Here is an 18661-nt window from a genome sequence, read left to right on the forward strand (position 1 = left end):
TTCTTCAAAGGCAACAATGTGTTGCGACGCCAGTTTACAGTAAATGAATTGAGCAAAATCGGCATATTTATCATTCCCTTTCCTCTTTTTGTTTGCACAGCATTGTACAGCGTATTAACGAACATGAAGTGCACCGTCTCGTATAATCCGGTACAACGCAATGGCATGTTTGGTATATGCAATTTATTGTAATAACTCTCGGAATGTCAGACAGACAGGATTGGTCTAGGCTCAGTGGAAATATCAACAGCCATTGCTCACTCGTGCTAGAAATACTCCGAAGTAGGCTACTAGACGTCGAAGTTTAAAAATAAATACTTTATTTATGGTTTACGTCAAAGGCAGCCTTAAAATGAATCTCAGCAATCCAGGAGGTGTATCCCGCGTCAAGGTTGTTCTGGATGTAAACAGAATGGCGCCTACGAACGCAAAAAGCATGTAAATAAGGATATACTGCCGTACTTACAGTAGATCACACAAAGAATTTTAACTAAAGTGTAATGCGAGTACACCAAAGACGACCAAATCGGGGTGAAAATCATAAAATTAATTGAAAACTGACCAGTAAAGTTACAGATGAGTATTGAAACATGATAACCTGCATATGACTTTAAATAAACTTCAATCATGACCAACTTGGTTTATGTCAACATGGGCCCTTCCAACAAGGACGACGCTATTACGCTTTCAGCAAACGCATATCTTTCATTTTCAGGTTCTTATGAAAGGGTTTAATTTTTTCCCGTAACCACACAGAGCGTTAGAAGGAAGATTACCCTGTCATCACAATCAGCTTTTATACGCCTTCTGATACACTTATGAAATTGCTTGATTTCATTCATATGGAATTATATTTTCATAAAACGAAACGTGCGTTTGCATAGGTCATTCTGTATAATCTCAGTTGCACGCTTCCTACTTTTTCAAGGTCATAAGATTCTTCACATGTTAGTTTTTCTCTCTCTATCGCTTTGTGGGACTTATTATGAGATAATGCAAAAATCCTTCAATTTGGGGTAACGAGCAACAAGTGTGGTTCCAGAATTATATCTACGCAAACCTCTACAACTAAAGCGGTAAGGAATTTGTCAAGGTTGTTGAAGCCAATTACAATAATGAGAAACTCAACTTAACTTAAAAGTAAGTAGTATTCGTGGGTAGTATAATTTTTGACAGAAGGACATTAAGACTGTCAGAGATAAACCAAGATCATTGACTAAAATCCGCAGTAATTACTCATTTCCTTAACAAAAGCACAGTAATTCAGTCAGTATATATCTCACACAGTTTTATAATTTATTTTTTTTACAAAATACTGAAACCACAAGAAAAATCTGGTAAATAATGAAGAACAAATAATATACAGTAGACGATAAAATATGGGCAACCAATACAGTTAAACCAACAGCAGAGCTTACGACATTTAAAAAAAATGACGCAATGACCGGTTCCAGAAGACACTTGAATTCAATGTTTACATCTGTCAAAGCCCGGATGGCTGGGATCTTACATTGAGAGTTTTTGCATATTAAATGCAGATCATTGAGTTTTCATTATCGTAAGTATAGCATTACGGAAAGAATATTTATTATTACAAAATTTAGTCAGTGTTGCCAAAGATAAAGTGCCTGATAGAGTGGGCATTGGATTATGCTACGTGGGCTTACTTGATTGAAGGCAATGTATCTTGCCACTTGGCATGACTATGCTACGTGGCTTTGCCCATGACATTAATATGGTAAATGCTCCAAAGCAGTGATTTTGCTGTTTATATCCCCATGTATGCCCTTTTGTAATTCATAATAGTAGTAAACTTATGTGGGTTGGGTAACGGTAGGTAAGGAGCAAGATCGCCAGCTGACCTTATTGCTAAAACGGGTGTAATGCTTTTCTGGTAGTTTTTTATGTAATTCTGACGAATTTGATCTTCATTTCTAGTGAAAATGGTTGGTTAAACCACTACAATTCGGCTCCCCGGCCCCCCCCCCCGTATATCAAACGGGAATGTGTGTCATCTCAGTAGATCCTACCAATGGGAAACCTATATTTTGAGTTTGGGGGAAGGACAAAGGAATGAATGAAAACGATGGATAAACAATAATCTAACTTCCTTTCCTAACCTCACTTACAAAGCAGGGTCATACTTTACTCAACCTGACCCTAAAGGTCGGCTACGGCTTCTCATTTGGGTGCCCCTGACATGGAAGTTGTAGGCTACTGGGTTAGCCTAACTCTGCATTTGTAAAGGAAACTTGTCAAAAATATTCCATTGGTTTTAGACTGAATACTGTTGTTCTAAGAACTTCATGAAAATGAATTAGATGTTGTTTGCTGGCTTTTTTAATAAATTCAAAACCTTGACTAAAGAGTAACTATGTATCAAATTTAAATGGAAGCACCATGATGCTACCATGTAACACTGGAATGAAAAAATAATGTTATTTATAAAAAAATGGCCCCGGAACAAATCATGCAACACTGCCACTGCACAACTGTATAGATGGGATGAGCAGTTGACATTGACGAGTGGGAGAGTAATTACTAGCAATAATGTCACAATGTAGACAAAATAAAAATGATTATAAATCAGAACCAATTATGTTACTGGTAATTTCCTAAGATTTCCACACAGAAGAAAGTCTTAAACAGGGAAAATGTTAAAATATATGGCACTGCTGTAAGTAATGACTGCACTTCAGTATGTAAATACCAGATTTAGTTACCTAGCCAAAGTATGTAACTCAAATGGGACGAAGGACAGGGTTTGTTTGTTTTATCCCGTTTGGGTTAGAGAATAAAATAAAAGATCTAGGCACAGACTAGGCTACTATGCCAACAAATGGATAGCAGAACCTTACTGATACAGTAGCCTAAGCTAGGCAATGCCTTCTTTGTTGAGTGCGTAATGTGCTTAATGTAAAACCTTGATTGCTAAATCTGCTGAATTATGCATGACAGAGTAGTATTTTTTGTGATTCTGGCAAATTTTATAAACATTTTTTTAGCAAATAATTTGCTAATACATTAAAACATTATCTGTATCTGACAGTAATGAGAGACAACAGTGGGACTAAGTTTTTTTGGTGGGTGGAAATGGAAACGAATAAAATGCACAGCTGCATAAGGAACAAGCCTTTCTAACCTAATGTATGGTGATGGGTCTTACTTAAGCAAGGTGAAGGCACAGTTGACAAAATTTAGTAATGACTGTTAATACATTAAAGTAGAAAGTAGTGTTTTTGAAGACAGAATGTCATATGACGCGCAGTCATGCTGTGATGTCATGGTTTTACCGACAATTCCGTCAATTAAATGTGAAGCACACTATGGCTAGGTATGGGAAAGACCTCCCCTAATTTCTCTAATCAATCATTTGCAAAAATCTGGTGTAGAGGAAAATATATCTAATGTTACTTAAATACACATTTAACTGTTTCATTGTCTAGTGTCAACCCAGTGTAGTAGTGAACAAATACCCCTAATTGTGTAAACCCTTTTGTGTATTATCCTAGACTTGCCTAAGTGTTTGTGATACCCTATAGTACACTACATAACAAGGTTAAGAACTGTTGGCATAGACTAGGATGGTCTAGCTTGGTATTGGAGCTTTGATTGAGGTAGCCAAAGATTATTAGCCTACTATTGTACAGTACATCCAATTGCAATGCTGTGCTAAGAATAAGTATAGGTTGGGGACATTCCTGTATTTGAATGCAGAAAGTAGTCTCACTATGCTAAGTGTACAGTTGGTTTAGCATTGTGAGTGTTAAGGTTACTGCTATCACCACCTGGCTGTAAGGTTAGTAATCAGCGGAGTACACCTATACACAGCTGATAGAAGTACTACACCTGTACACAGCTGATAGAAGTACTGTATGTTGGTAAGTGGTGGAAATAACATTATCTGTTGCTAAACAAATGGTATGGTAGTGGAATAGGCAGTTTGAAAAGTTCATAGTTTCTCATAGATGAACAAATTAAACCTTGGCTGGTCATGCTTAGCACACTTTTGTTTGGATAAGGAATCTTGAAATTAAGCTAATTTAGTTAACCATTTGTTGTTTGGTTCTGTTAGAAGGATTTTTCTAGGGAATATTAGATAGTAGTTCTTTTGGCCTGCTTAAATGAAAAGCTCATAACCTATTGTGTTAGCTTAGTAACTGCCCAGACAATTCAAGGAAAGTACTGTGTTGTGAACTGGTTCAGATTTAGAGGTTTGGAATATGGTTAAATTATTACACTTGCACTGAACCATCACATCATTTACGTGTACTTTAAAAGACTAATGTGGCCCGGGTATTTTATGACAAAACAATTTAAGTCTTTAACCTCTGCTATGCTTCATGTCCATGAACATTTTCAGACTTTGTCTAATTCTTGATTGATAGGTCTAACACTGCCCCATCCATTATTATTATTATATAACACTGTTTATTAAGACCTGTGATTCAGTTGAGGGATTTGTTTTTACATGGGGGTGAAAACTGGAACAAGTTAAACATGAAGACTTTGGACAGCTTGGTGATACAGAAAGGGAACAGATGAAAGTTAAAGGCAGAAAATACTGCACACAAGGGCTGGATGAGTGCTGTAAATAACTTTTAGCACAGTGCATTGCATAGGGAATACTATAGGTATTTCCTATCCTACAAGACTCGAGCTGTTCAGTGGCATTTATTGTAGCAAAAGAAGTTACATATATGTATTGTAATAGTGAATGGTTTTTGTTACCATTGCCTGTGAGTAACAGAGTAAAGTAATATACTGTACTTCTAATAGTGGTGGGGTAAAAGCCAGTTATTATGCCTGATGTTGCCCTATATTGGCTTTAGTATGCTTAGTGTCAAGTTGGATGTAGGCAAGATTGAAATACCCCCCATAGTATCTTGTGTGTTTTCCATTTATATTACCCAGTTTCATTATTGAATATTTAATTAGCATGTTTTCTTATCCGTGTACTTTGTGAACCTTTCTGGTACCATACACATTTTATGCTAGGTATGTACTTAAGTAGGATTGGAAAATTGAGTTGATAATGAAAAATCACAAGGAAAAGTACTATATTAGTCTGAATACTGTACAAGGTTTTCTGAATTTTTAAGCATGGTGCTACTGTGTTTTATATTTTCAGGTGTTATTAAAAGAACAGCGTCATGCCGCTAAATGGTCGTGATGCTGCAATTTTGTGCGTCCTGGTGTTCTGCGTTCCGCTACAACATTGGTTGACACAGGTATCGGTGGTTAGCCCTAGTGAACGTAATATGGAACTCTTCAAGTTTATACGTGAAGTAAGATATTATTATGAAACTCATCTTTCATTAACATCTTGGAGGGACTGGTTTGTCAACATGAGCAAGAATTTTCTTATTGGAGCCAAAGGTAAGTATGATTAACAGCAATTGCAGGTCCATATATTTTTCATTTATATGATAACCAGTACAATTATGTTGTTCATCTGAAATCCATTAATCATAATTAGCCTTTATTTCATGTGAAATGAACCAGCATTCTTTGTAATTTGATAGGTATTGGATGGGCAATATTTGGATACTTAAGCTTTTTAATGTGCATGACTGTCTTTATGGCAAATAAGAAAGGCTTCAGTGTATGCCGTAGTGGGTTGGCTTCAAGCATTAAACATTTTAAAGCTAGTCACAGTTTTATTTCCTGTGTATGTTCTTTCCAGAGTCCTCTTCAAAAAACAAACTGGTACATTATTGCCAACATCAGATATTTACACTTTAGTGTACCCTTCTTTCCAGTGATCTTAGCAGGACTTACTAAAAGACTTCCACAGCTGAGACTTTGGCTCCATATGTTATTGTTACTATTGTGGCGAGATGTATTTTAGAATTGTTCAGTCATCCATGGCTTGCCTTGAAGGTACCACTATCATCCTCAACCGTTCAGTCCATATCTGCTCTGCAGATACTTGTAGCCTTCACTTGTCTGGTTAAGAGACTAAGCAGAACTGGTATGTGATTTTGAAATTTAGTCCTCCATTCCCTTTTTTCCATTTCATGAATGGCTCCTAAGTATTTATTCAGTGCTGTTGTTGATTTTATGGCTGCTTATATTTTCACTGCTTCATGTATATAATTTCTTTGTCTTTAAGGATAGTGAGACTAACTAATTTCACCTGTGTAACGTTCTTCCTCTTTCATTAAACTAAGAAAACCTAACTCTTGTGGTGCCAGGAAGACTGCAGGGATGGATAATATCCCATTTTAAACTGAAGGCTGTGTATCTTTTGTTTCAGCATCTTAAGTGGAGCATTCTTTTTCTTGTCTATCATCTTTACGATTTACTTATATATGTGTAACACATTAACAAAGTGGGCAGACTTCCTTGGTGGATGAATGAGTCAGTGATCTGTGATGAATTAATAGTGAAGAAGCATTACTCTCCAGAATGTTGTGGTAGACATGTGCTGGCTGCCTGTGTGACCATGTTACTATTGTATGGGACAGAAGACATCAGTAGTGTTAATAGTATGACTGGCATTTGTCAGACTATATATTTTTGGGAAGCTTGGTCATATGCACAGAAAGACGTAGATCAAGTAAGTCATAAGTGTGCATATAGCCTATATGTAAATTAAACAGGTTGAAGCTGGGAACAAACTACTGGAAAGTTACTGATATGGAGATATTAGGAATTGTCATTGCCATTATACCAAATTCAGTAATTGGTAAACATAAAGCCACACACATACCCCTTGTGGCCATGAACATTTAGAAAAAAGAATGTTGGTCACTTGATGTCTTTACTGTCAGCTGTTAACAGGAGAGGTTTCATCTGAAAGAAATTCAGTTTCTTATTTTATCAATATACTGCTTAGGTTCTTGTGAAACAAATAGTTAATAAGGCATAGTTGCACCTGTCATCCTTCAAACTGATGTTTTCAGAGAGTGTCAACTTAATGTCTCCTCATATTGATAGTTTTATTTTGATTGTGTGTGTGTTATGGCCATTAGTGTAGTAACAGCTGTAAGTTTGTTTTGGCCTGGTTGAGTACCAGTCTTTGTCTCCTTTGTAATTTTGTGTGACTTACGGATATCTCTAAAAGTATTTAATGTTTTTCCAAAATGATGGCATATATTCTATGAAATATTTAAATTTTTTAAGAGACTTCAAATAAAGGTTGTTATTCACAAAGGTAATTGTTAAGTATTTCCATTATTAAATATTTTTATTTTCAGACTATAGTTTCTGGTATAATATGGATATAAATGACCCTGAGGGTGTTTGTCCTGCTGTTGAAGTTTTAAATCTAAGAAATCCAGATGGAACTTTTGGTTTATCGCCAAAACCTCGATCCATTCGACCTCTTGGACTGAAATGGCGTGTTGGCCAAGTGGTGAGACACAATCGATGGAATTATCATGGTGTTATTATTGGATGGGACCCCAAATGCAAGGTAATGTTTTGCATGTTTTCATTTTTATTCACTGCATGGTTAGTCAGAGGAACTAGTAGTTCAAGAATTATTAGTGCATCATACTTTCTGTGAGAGGAGCTTATCTAATAATTTGTTTGGCTAGCAGTGAGGAAACTGTTATTAGTGCTGCATGTTGTAAATGTATAATAATTATACTAGGACCAGAAAAACCTAGTCAGACCATGTGTTACGTATAGTACAGTACTTTATATTATTACATTTTCGAGAGAAACAAAAGAACAGTTTGTTCAATTTGTGATAGCTTGAAGGTAGTTCATCTTGTATTTGATCTAACATTAGTGCCTTTCAGAAAAAGAAATGTCTCATTAACCACTGAATTGCAGCTGTGTGAAATTTATATTTTGTTTTCAGGTGCTAGATTTCTTTTCTTTTGGGGACACAAACTGTACTTGGTTTTTGGTAATTCATTACCACCAAAAGTAAAGATTCAGTAATTTTCTATTGAAACAGATTTCCTATAAAAAATGTCAGTACCCTTCTTTGCCAGATCAGAATCATTGTTGTAACTTTACTGAAAATTCAGGACACAGCAGTACTATTGTAGAATTAAGGTCAAGTTTTAAAGTATTGTGCTGTCTTTACACCATATTTTTGTGAGATTAAAAGCACTATAGCTGTAGGTAGTCATGGAGCATCCTTTAAACATTGCATCAAATATTAATTTTCATTTATCTTTTTTGTTGCAGAATTATTGTTTTAATATACTTTCAAGGACATAAAAGCTCAATTGTCTATGAACAGTTCAAATTTAATGCTTATTCTTATGTTAAAAATGACAGTCAATTCTTTTTCCAGGCTCCAGAGCAATGGATCAAACAGATGCATAGGGACCATGAGGTAGGTCTACCAGTAATACAGTTAAAGTTTTTTTTTTTCCTCTGTCCTCCTCTCATCTTACTAATAAATTTCTCAGATCTGATGTCATCATTTTTTGAACAAGTTTACCATTTGGTGACATTAGCAATTGACCTGTTTGTATGTTGATGCTGATGACTTATAGTGATTTACCTGTTTGTTTGTTGATCTGTCTGTGTTTGCCTATGTCTTTCTGTCACTAATACAGTTTGTCTACCAAGATAAAACACATCCAGTCATAAATGGGTGAAAGGAATTAATTATTTTTTTTGTGTTCAAAGGTCAAGGTTTGGATTATAATTTAGGTGTCAAAAGTCTAATAGGAACCTTTGCCTTAACTTTTGAACTATATGAGTTTACATATTTTGGTATGCATACTCCACTAATGAATCCAGTGTACAAAATGAGGTCAAGGTCATACTTAAGGTCAGAGGTCAAATAGGAATTCAGGATTATCCTTAACATTTGAAGTATACATGATTATAGACTTCATATTTGGCATTCATATGCCTTTAATGAAACACGATGTATAAAATGAGTTCAGTTAAGGTCATTCTTGGAGGTAGAAGGTCTACCAGGAATTTACCACCACAAGGGGCATTGTGTTTAAGACACAAATCTTGCTTTTTGTACCAGAAGAAAGTAGTTAGTGTAGTTAAGGATATGTGAAAACAGAGGCACTGCATTTGAGTTCTGAAATTTTAACCAAGAGAATGATCTCACTATATTTAAATTAGAAAGGTTTGTACTGCAAATATTAACTTTTCCGAAGTCTACTTCCTTTCCCTAAACCGTATTTTGTTATTTTTACTCAGGAGTGGAGAAATCAACCAAACTATGCTGTTTTAGTAGACACAAATGATAGGGTTGAGCCTCAGATTACCTACGTTCCTCAAGAAAACATACGCCCTGTCAGAAATACTGAGGTAAATATTGTCGTGTTCCTTGTTGTCTCATTAGGAGCACTACTCATTAAAAATGTTATGTATAGGTTCATAGTTTTAACCCTTATTTTTCAAGTTCTTTACTGTACTGTACAGTGATTATGTAACTTGCATGAAATTTTGACAACCATGTAGTGAAGATATATTTAACAAGTGGAAATAGAATATTTTGGTAGTCTCAGAAGTCAGTAAGTAAATCAGCTTGATGAAAGGAGTTCTTTACATGAAGGGGAAAATTTCATAATTCATTAATTTGCATAAATGCCATTTGTTGAAAATTCCTTCTCATTACTATTTTTTAAATATTATATTGATGATAATACAGTATGATAACGTTTATAGGTAGCATGCTAACAGTTTAAAGACTAAAGTGCATTATATAAAAGGAAAATAAATTTCATAATTAATTTATCTGAATTCTATATGATAGAAATTTATTCTCATTATTGGCTTTTTTAACTGTATATTTCTTAACATATATTGATATGATAAAAAAAAACAGTTTAGATTGTGCAGTAGAATATTGCAACACCTTTTTGAATAATATGATTTCCTGAGATCTTGGTGCAATTTACGTTTGTTGAAAATGGACATATTTTCTTTAAATCAGCATTATTACCTTTCTTTTTATTAATATGAATTCTGTAGAAGAGGGCCAGGGAGACAGTACACAATAATGTGACCCTTTAACCAGAAGTTCTTTACTTCTTCCTCTTCCTCTTGGCTTGCCAGAAAGTAGAATGGAAGTTTTTCTGTAAACAATTTGTTTCAAGCTGCTATCACTGGTACTGAGTCAGGTGTGGAACAATTTATCTCCACGCTCTTTTATTATATGCACTTTCTGCCTTAATTTCCTTTGGTCCAGGACATCATCTGCACCTTGCTTCATATTTCCATGAATTTTCTGGTCTTTCCTTTGGTCTTTGTCCAGCCAACTTTTCTGACTAACTGCTACTCTTCCCTTTTTCATCACAAGCCCAGACCATATCATTCTTTGAGCTCTTTCTTTACTGTTGGCACTTCATTTACAATATAAACTTCCAAATGCATTCCAGCCATGAATCTTAGCATTTGTGGTTATACCTGTTCAAAATTCCTCCACTTTTCTTGTATGTGTTCACACCTCAAGTGTGTAATGTCGAACAGGACTTGTACAAGCATCACAAATTTTGCTGTATTTTTAATGTGATACTCTTATTTACCAAGTGTCAAGCCATCATATCCTCTTCAATGTAGCTATTGCTTCACATTTTTTTACTTGCCTCTCATTATTAGCCTTACAGTCAAGTGTTTCCAAGGTAACCCTTTCTTGCAGCTATCTCTTTACATCTGACTTTCTCGTCCTTTCTTGCTGCTGCTTTCCAATGTTTGACAGTTTTGAGGTACTCTTCTTTCCTTAGAAGTGCTGTAGCTCAGATTTGAGGCTTTTCTTGTCAGGTATTTTTTTCTTATCAGGTATTTTTCATTCCCTCCACGCAATTCTCCAGTTCTCATCAGAATTGTTGTAGGAAAGAGATCCTTTCCTCCCTTTTCTGATTATGATTTTTTTGTAATTACTTTTCACATTCTGGTAAATAGCCAGCTGTCATTCTGTACAAGAGTTGTTTTGAAGGAAAGCAGGCCCCTGCAGTAATAGAAGACACTTTTGTTGGCGAGTTCTTATCTCTGCAGGCCTTTGAACCAGGACTGCTATTACTCAGGTGACCTTGCTGTTTGTTAGATCTCCTGAGTGTCAATTGTTATTATTTTAGACATTAATGATCGTGTTACGGCTATACTGTCGGTCATGCTAATGATAGAGACTGACCAAACCTATTCTCATGAAAAGAACCATTCCTGATAGCAAAGACAAAATGTCATGTCACCAAGGTGAGTTTTGTAAAAAGAAGGATTTCATTTAGATCTGGCATTTGACCTAATTTAAGACAAGTTTTTATTCCCGTTCTTCTTCATAGAGTAATAAGTTCAGATGGAGGGAGCAGCTAGTTTCTCCAAAACCTCCCAATTTTCCTTCAGGTGATCACTCCCTTTCTGATTGGGAAAGGAAATTGCCCTTTGGTGTTCTCAGGTCGTAAAATGGCTCAAGGAACTTTTTTTGCTTCCACCAGCTTATCCTTGACCTAAACATGTTTTCTTTGACGCTGACAACATTTTAATGCTCTCTTCACAGCTCCACAGGTCTTCACTTAGACCATGACAATGAGAGTCTCCTTATGTGCAGCACCCTCTGAATTTAGGTAGATCAAAAAATTCATGCGTCTTTCTTGCCCAGGAGGCCCTCTTGTTTGGGCTCATCCATCCAAATGAGTATGGACAGGTTCAAGTCCATTTTCAACCTATTTAAGAGGTTATTGGTGCCATGGCCATATTGCCACCCAAATCTAGTACACATTAATTTTCAGTACAAAAGCTATGAATTTTCCTTTAAGTGGATAATGCTGGAAATTAGCACATACCAATTTGCTATTTGTGTCAGTTTTGTAGAATGGGCATACAGTTGACCCCTGCCTATTCATGGTTCCAGATTCGCGGACTCACCGATTTGCGGATTTCTGTATGGAACATACATGCACATTATTCGCAGAAAATTTGCCTATTTGCAGTATTTTTCACTGAGAAATATTCACTAATTACTGTATTTTCATATTTTCATGACTAAATGCACTTTTTGTGATAAAACTAATAAAATACTCAGGCAGTTCTAAGCATTTTTAGAGGGGTTTTAATTATTTGTGGATTTTAGCTTTCACAGGGGGGTTGTGGTACACATCCCCTGCGAATACAGGGGCGACTGTATTATCCATTTGTGAACATTTATTCATAGTCTTTTTAGTTTGGCAAGCAGCATTTACAGATGCTGGCATTATATGTTTTACTTTTTGAAGAATGGCATTGGGCCGCCTTGAGTAATCTCGTCTCAATTTTTTTTTTTTTTTCAGGTAAATCATCCAGATTTACACGAGTACTTTTCTAGTTTTGATGGCGCACAATACATACCTCACAAGTGGCTTCGTGCTATATACCCTCTTGATTGAGTGCCTTACATGTATGGTTTGGCCTTTTGTTACAAGTGTTATTTTTATACTTAACTAGAACAGCTTTATATTGATGATTACCTCTTGTCTGTGTATGATATCTATGAACATGAAATCTTGCAGTGATATCAGCATTAATCTGTCTCGGATTGGGCTGGAAAGATCTTAGTGGCAATGCTACTGTTGCAATTCCATGAATATTTGGTGCTGCTAGTCATTTTGTTGCGTGAGCTGTGTGAAAACTTTGCTTTACCTGTTGCTAGGTGTTATGCTGTAATTAGAATGAAGTATAATTGAAGTATACAAGATTACTTGTTGTAGGAAGATCATCATTCAGTCCTGTCTCCTAGATCTGTTTAATTATTTGAAGGTATTATTAGCTTAATAGCTTAAAGTCAGTTATAAGTATAATTATTATATTTGACATTATTTATTGATAACATTATTGTTATTGCTTAATCATTATTAATTATTATTAGAGTGGTATTGTCAGTACCTTAGTTTTTTGTCTGATTAGACAAAAAGAAGAAAAAGGGAGCACATACATTATGGTTCATATAAATGCCTTAAACTACAGTATAGGCATGATAGTTTTTGGATCAAATAAAATGTACATATGGTGGTGGGGTCCAAGCAATTATTGAAATTGCAGATGAAATATTAGTTTGGATAAAAATAAATTATTCAGTGGTAGATGTTGATTGACACAAATTATGGTCATGTAATCTTCGAGTTACGAGGCTGAAGGCAAATTTTTCTTTTGAAGATTTACAGAGCTAAACCCTAATTAGTTCACTTCAGGCCAGTCTCACTTTGATCTTTTAATTTTCATTTTTTCAACTCTCAAAAATAGGAAAAATGATCCAAGAATTCTGATGGAATTAGAATCAGCCATGTATAATCTTTATTTGACCATGGATGTTTAATGCATATTTGATTTGGAAACTATATCTTTATCATACTCACATGATAACTTGACCAATCAACTGTAACTCATTTCAACTGGTGGTGTTTGGTTCCTTCTTTTAGCAAATTTATATCAGTCAACCATTTGCCTTTTGATGTATAATTTCTTAAAAAAAATGTGGTGTACCTTTCAGATAAGCAAAAAACTTGCTCAAAGCTTTCAACATTTGCATAATTTTTCAGTTTATTTTAACTTTTTCCCTATTGCGTGTCTCATATTAACATTAGAATATATAAAGTTGTGGTAAGAGGACATAGAAAATGAGTACAAATAAAATTTTTAGTGGCAAATTTTATAGAATAGTTTTGAGGGAACAAGTAAAGGATCAAGATTTTCAAGAGCAATCACTTATTAAAGGATACAAAGATATCCACGGAAAATAAGGGTACATACAAAAACAGCATAGTGGTAGAAATGTCAGTTTTGCTATACAAGCAGACATGGACCTAGGACCAAGTTTTGTGTTAATGCCTCTATGAGCACTCGCCTGCACCACCTCATGCAGACATTTCATAAATACTGTAAAGGATTGGTTAGTCTTTATTTTCCACTCAGATTATGTAGATAATAACTCACTACGTATTGATTTACCCTCTCTTAGTTACAATGCCCATTGCAGTGGGTAATGGTATCATTCATTTTTCAATGTCCTTAGAGATTTACATTCTTAATACACTGGAATCTCTCAACAACAGACTTTTTTAGGATGTGGTTGTTGGTTATTGGCAAATGTCTGATATGAGGATTTTTAGGTTTAGCCTGAGATGCTATTGCTGGCACCAGACTCCTCTGATAAAGCACTAGGTAAACAGTTTAGAGAATAAACATAAAAAATGCACAAGATGATGCATAAATGAATTTATACACAATTATTGTAAATATACGAGATATTGTACTCCTGTGCTCTAAAGGGGTGTACAAGCAATGAAACTGACTGATTGTCACTGCTCAATCACTATGGATGCACAAAACTGCAGTAAAACGGATGACTGAGACAAACCTAATGTACAGGACGAGAAAAATGCTCATTATTTATTACTTTCCTTTTCATCCACACTGCTAAACAGCATAACCTTCTGGCTTGCTTCTGTCATTCACTGCTAAAGAACACTCATTCCTTGTCATTTCACCCATATCATTTTAATTACAGTGACTTGCCAAACCAAGGTTATCTGATTGCAGACCCTGATATTTTGAGAAGTTAATAAAGAGTGGCTCACTATTAAAAGCTTCCACTGTACACATATAAAAATGTGGGCTATATTCATTATAAAAATGTGGGCTATATTCATTGTAAAGCATATGAACTTATCTACAACAGTTGCATTTAGGAATCTATCATATAGTACTGTCATTACTGAGCCCACCCTTTTCAGTGATTACTTACAACTGCTAATTACACAGTCTAATTTTCTCATCAGGAAGATAGTAGTGGTTATAAATGTTTTCAGCTTTAAAAATGGTTTTCTTTTAATGAAAATATTTTCAGACTTGCATAATTTTACCTTTGAAAAAAATTTACTATTTTCATTTCTGTATGGAAATAGTTTTATTTCTTATTTTATCTATGTGGTATGGGAAACAGAATAGTGGCTTGATTTTTTTGGATACCTGTAAAAATGGCTTTGGCATCTATTGAGATATTAGGTCTACACAAATAACAGATAAAAAATTTCATTAATTATGAGTAATGTATTAGCTTCTACACGCAGTGGACAAAAACTGGGGTTAAGATATACTGTAAACGTTGCTGGGAAACACCAATAATTATGAAAAATACTGACAGTTAAGGAGCACAGTCTGTGCCACCACTAGGCAAAGCAGAAAGAGGTGGGAAGACACCAGTCAATTTTTGTTGTTTGGCATCGAAAAACCTTATGATGGTGCAGTGGCACAAGATATGTTACAGTAGTTTATTTCAATTGATTGAAGTGATCACATTGCACTGTAGTTAAGCTTGTGGTGCACATTTGACACAGTGGCAACATGAAGGAAGGAGTTCAATTGGCACCATGTAATGTTTTGTGATTGATTAACTTTAAAAACAAGGAACCATTTACAGTGTAGGAATATTCTCTGAACGTTTATCCAAGATCAGGACTTTAAATCCTTGCCTATACAATGTTTTATAGTTGTGGTATCAGTGTCATGCTCCTAAGATCTGAATTTCTTGTACAGCATGTACACTGAAAGAGGGCTTTAAAGGGAAGTTATTGTTACCATTTATATTATATACGTAGGTTCTGTTACAAGCTCAAGTGTTTGTGAATGATGCTGTTTTGCTAGCTTACTCGTTTGCATGGAGAGATTTTAATATTTTGAGGTCGTTCTGTGATTTGTAAATTACACAGTTTGAGTGAACAAGGAGTTTCTTGTATAATTATATTGGTATACTGATACTGAAGTACTGTACTCTGTATACAGTATGTAATTCTCACATTATTAAATAATTTACCAATTGTTAACTTTTGTCGTACTGTAATTCATTCCTTCTGGAGTACACCTTGTTAATTTGCTGAGCTTAGAAAATGACAGGTGATTTACAGGAGAATGATTTTCAAGCTCACATATGTTAAAATCTGACATGTGATTGAGTTCTGAATGTTAAGGCTGGGCATCGTTATATTTTATCAATTATTTATACTGCATTAAATACACATTCCTTTTCATTATACAGTAGTTTTAAACAGAATACAGTGCAACTGTGTTTACTCCCTGAGTGCAATTCACTTCTACCAGGTGTAAATGTGTTGAAGAAACTGTAGCATGATGTTAAGAATATTTCCAGAATATTTTTATTAATAAAGTTCCCCAAATTACACTAAATCAATTCAGCTTTACAAAATTAGGTTTTCAATATATTTAAGAGAAATTTGCATGGTTGCATGCAAAGAATTTTCTCTATACAGTATTACTGTATGTGTTTGGCATATGACTGTATACAACTGTTCATACATTTACAATTTTTTAGAAATAACTGTGCTCTACTTACTGCACTTGAAATTAGGACAGTTTGGTTCTTAGCACAAAGTAAAGTAGGGACAGTGTGTAAAGTAAGATTGTAAGAAATACTTAATGTAACACTTTGAGTTACTGATTGTCAAACTTTTTTACAGATGTCTTATGAGAAGAATAATGTTATGACTGATGGTAACTGCATGTGTGCATGCTTACTGTTAAAAGTGTAAACAATTCTTGCTTGGCACCTTTTGTGCTCTTCTTGGATATCATTATCTAAGCAAGAGTTCTGAATGCGGAATGTGAGGAGTTTGTAATACTGGAAAGTGATTGCGGTGCACATTTGGGTCAAGAACTTTATTAGTATCTTTTTATCCAAAAAGTGTTCTTGAATTTGTATATTTCTTATAGTGCTTTACAGCATAAGCTAAGTATTTTCTGGTTAGTGATTGTTTTATTTCTATTTTCACTGTTATTTATAACTGTCTTAAATGAAATAAACTGAGCTTTGGATAACTGTTGTGTTTGTCATTCATTGTAAATGTTTCTAACCCCATAAAGCTAATGTAGAGATGTTTATGATGATATGATTCATGAATATTCACTGCATTCTAATGGAGCTGAGTACTGTACAATATTATGAAGGATGGACATCAAATATCCTCAAGTTTAATTTTTCTCCTTTTCCCGTATCTCTTCATAATAACTGAAGGTCAGCCTGTCTAATGTATCATATCTGAAGGTCCCTATCAACTGCATTTTCCTCGCACAGCTTAAACCCCCCTCCCCCTCTTTCTATGAGCCATTGCCTCACCTGTTTGTCTTTCACAAAAGATCCCATCCCTTCTTTATCATACGATTTTGATTTTCTCATCTTTTTCCAAAATCACTAGCCTTGCCTTGATCACATAATATCCTGGTAAACTTTTCACACAAGCTCTTCTTTCTATCTCTTCATCTCTTGAATATTTTTTTTTCAAAGAAGTGGATAAGTTTACCTTCACATTCTCATTTCTGCTCCATCTAATGGCTTTTCTCTTATTTTCCAATGCATTCGCCTTGACAAGTTCTAACTTAGGAATTTATGAACCTACACTCCCCATTCTTTATAGTGTATCTGCATATCTCTATTTCATCCAAGATGTTGCAGTTCAGTGCACTGACTATCAGCTAGGTTAGCAATATTCTTATTTTGCCTCAGTACCATTCATTTTTTCATCTCGCCGTTCTGGTTCTCATAGCTTCATGAAATAGTTGCAGACTGATCTTTCAAGCTACCATTTGTATCTGCTTCTGGTATAATATATTTTCTTGAGTATGGCTGACTCTTCATTCTAAATTCTATGTTGTGTGACACACTTAACACCACCTTCAACCCTTCTGGTTTGATTATCCTGTCCTCATTAAAGCCATTGGCATTGTCTTATCCAGTATTTTATATCTCGACCTTGACCTCCATGCCCTTCATCATGTTTTTGGGTTAGTCTACTGACTCCTTCATTCATTCAGCATCAGTTGTCAATTAGTTCATTTTTATTAAGATTTTTATTTCTTTTGGATACAGGATATTCCTGTTTGTTGTCACATGCTGGTATAAGTATAATAGTAATCTTTTCAGTTGCTGAAACAGTAATAACTTTTCTCATGTCAATCTGCTGAAACAGTAATAATGTTTCACTTGACCTTATCATGTTCAGTACTGTGCCTTCCCATTCTTCATTTTAATATCACTTAATCATCATTTGTTTTTCTTTCCTGTCCTTCATGAAAAAGTAACCATTTACTACACTGTGGTGGGGAAGTTAAGTCGACACCAGGTAATATTGTGTTACTGGTCAATAATAAATAAAGAAGGGACCATCCATGAGGATTATCAACATTTTGTAACATTATATTATCTCTCTTATCTAAACTGACATTTTTCTTCCCTGCCCATTATTGACCCCACATTCCAGGTATCCATTATTACATATTCAGTTGCAGTTGTACTTAATGTGAGACCCCTCGTTTACTCATCTCAGCAGAGAGACCTCGAGAAAAATCTCTAACCAGGAAATTCACTAGGTTTGTAATCACACTGACAGTGCATTGCAGTCCAGAATTTAAAAAAAAAAAAAAGCCCTTCGTTGGGTGATCCGGTAGAGCTTCAGACTGTCACTCGATGGGCCGGAGTTCAATTCCCCCGGCCGGCTGATGAAGAGTTAGAGGAATTTATTTCTGGTGATAGAAATTCATTTCTCGCTATAATGTGGTTCGGATTCCACAATAAACTGTAGGTCCCGTTGCTAAGTAACCAATTGATTCTTAGCCATGTAAAATAAGTCTAATCCTTCGGGCCAGCCCTAGGAGAGCTGTTAATCAGCTCAGTGGTCTGGTAAAACTAAGGTATACTTAACTTAGGAAAATAGACAACTCAGCAATGCCAAATTGAATCTTCTGC

The 18661-nt window shown here is 35.1% G+C and overlaps 1 protein-coding gene across 1 annotated transcript; it reads left to right on the top strand.

The window, feature by feature from the left end:
- The first annotated feature begins 1416 nt into the window (after window positions 1-1416).
- LOC136855505 (uncharacterized) lies at window positions 1417-16737 on the top strand. The gene is made up of 6 exons (XM_067132610.1): window positions 1417-1558; window positions 5132-5379; window positions 7203-7420; window positions 8258-8299; window positions 9133-9243; window positions 12201-16737. Exons 2-6 carry the CDS (start codon window positions 5154-5156, stop codon window positions 12294-12296), a joined length of 693 nt encoding a protein of 230 aa, XP_066988711.1. The 5' UTR covers window positions 1417-1558; window positions 5132-5153; the 3' UTR covers window positions 12297-16737.
- The last annotated feature ends 1924 nt before the right edge of the window (window positions 16738-18661 follow it).

Source organism: Macrobrachium rosenbergii, chromosome 3 (assembly GCF_040412425.1).
Source record: "Macrobrachium rosenbergii isolate ZJJX-2024 chromosome 3, ASM4041242v1, whole genome shotgun sequence".
Lineage (NCBI taxonomy): Eukaryota > Metazoa > Arthropoda > Malacostraca > Decapoda > Palaemonidae > Macrobrachium > Macrobrachium rosenbergii.

Bases quoted from the DNA above. Each gene is read 5' to 3' on its own strand.
- LOC136855505 (XM_067132610.1), top strand. From the start codon at position 5,154: ATGCCGCTAAATGGTCGTGATGCTGCAATTTTGTGCGTCCTGGTGTTC. The intron at 5,380-7,202 runs GTAAGTATGATT...TTTTATTTTCAG, and splicing joins TTTTCTTATTGGAGCCAAAG to ACTATAGTTTCTGGTATAAT. The intron at 7,421-8,257 runs GTAATGTTTTGC...TTCTTTTTCCAG, and splicing joins GATGGGACCCCAAATGCAAG to GCTCCAGAGCAATGGATCAA.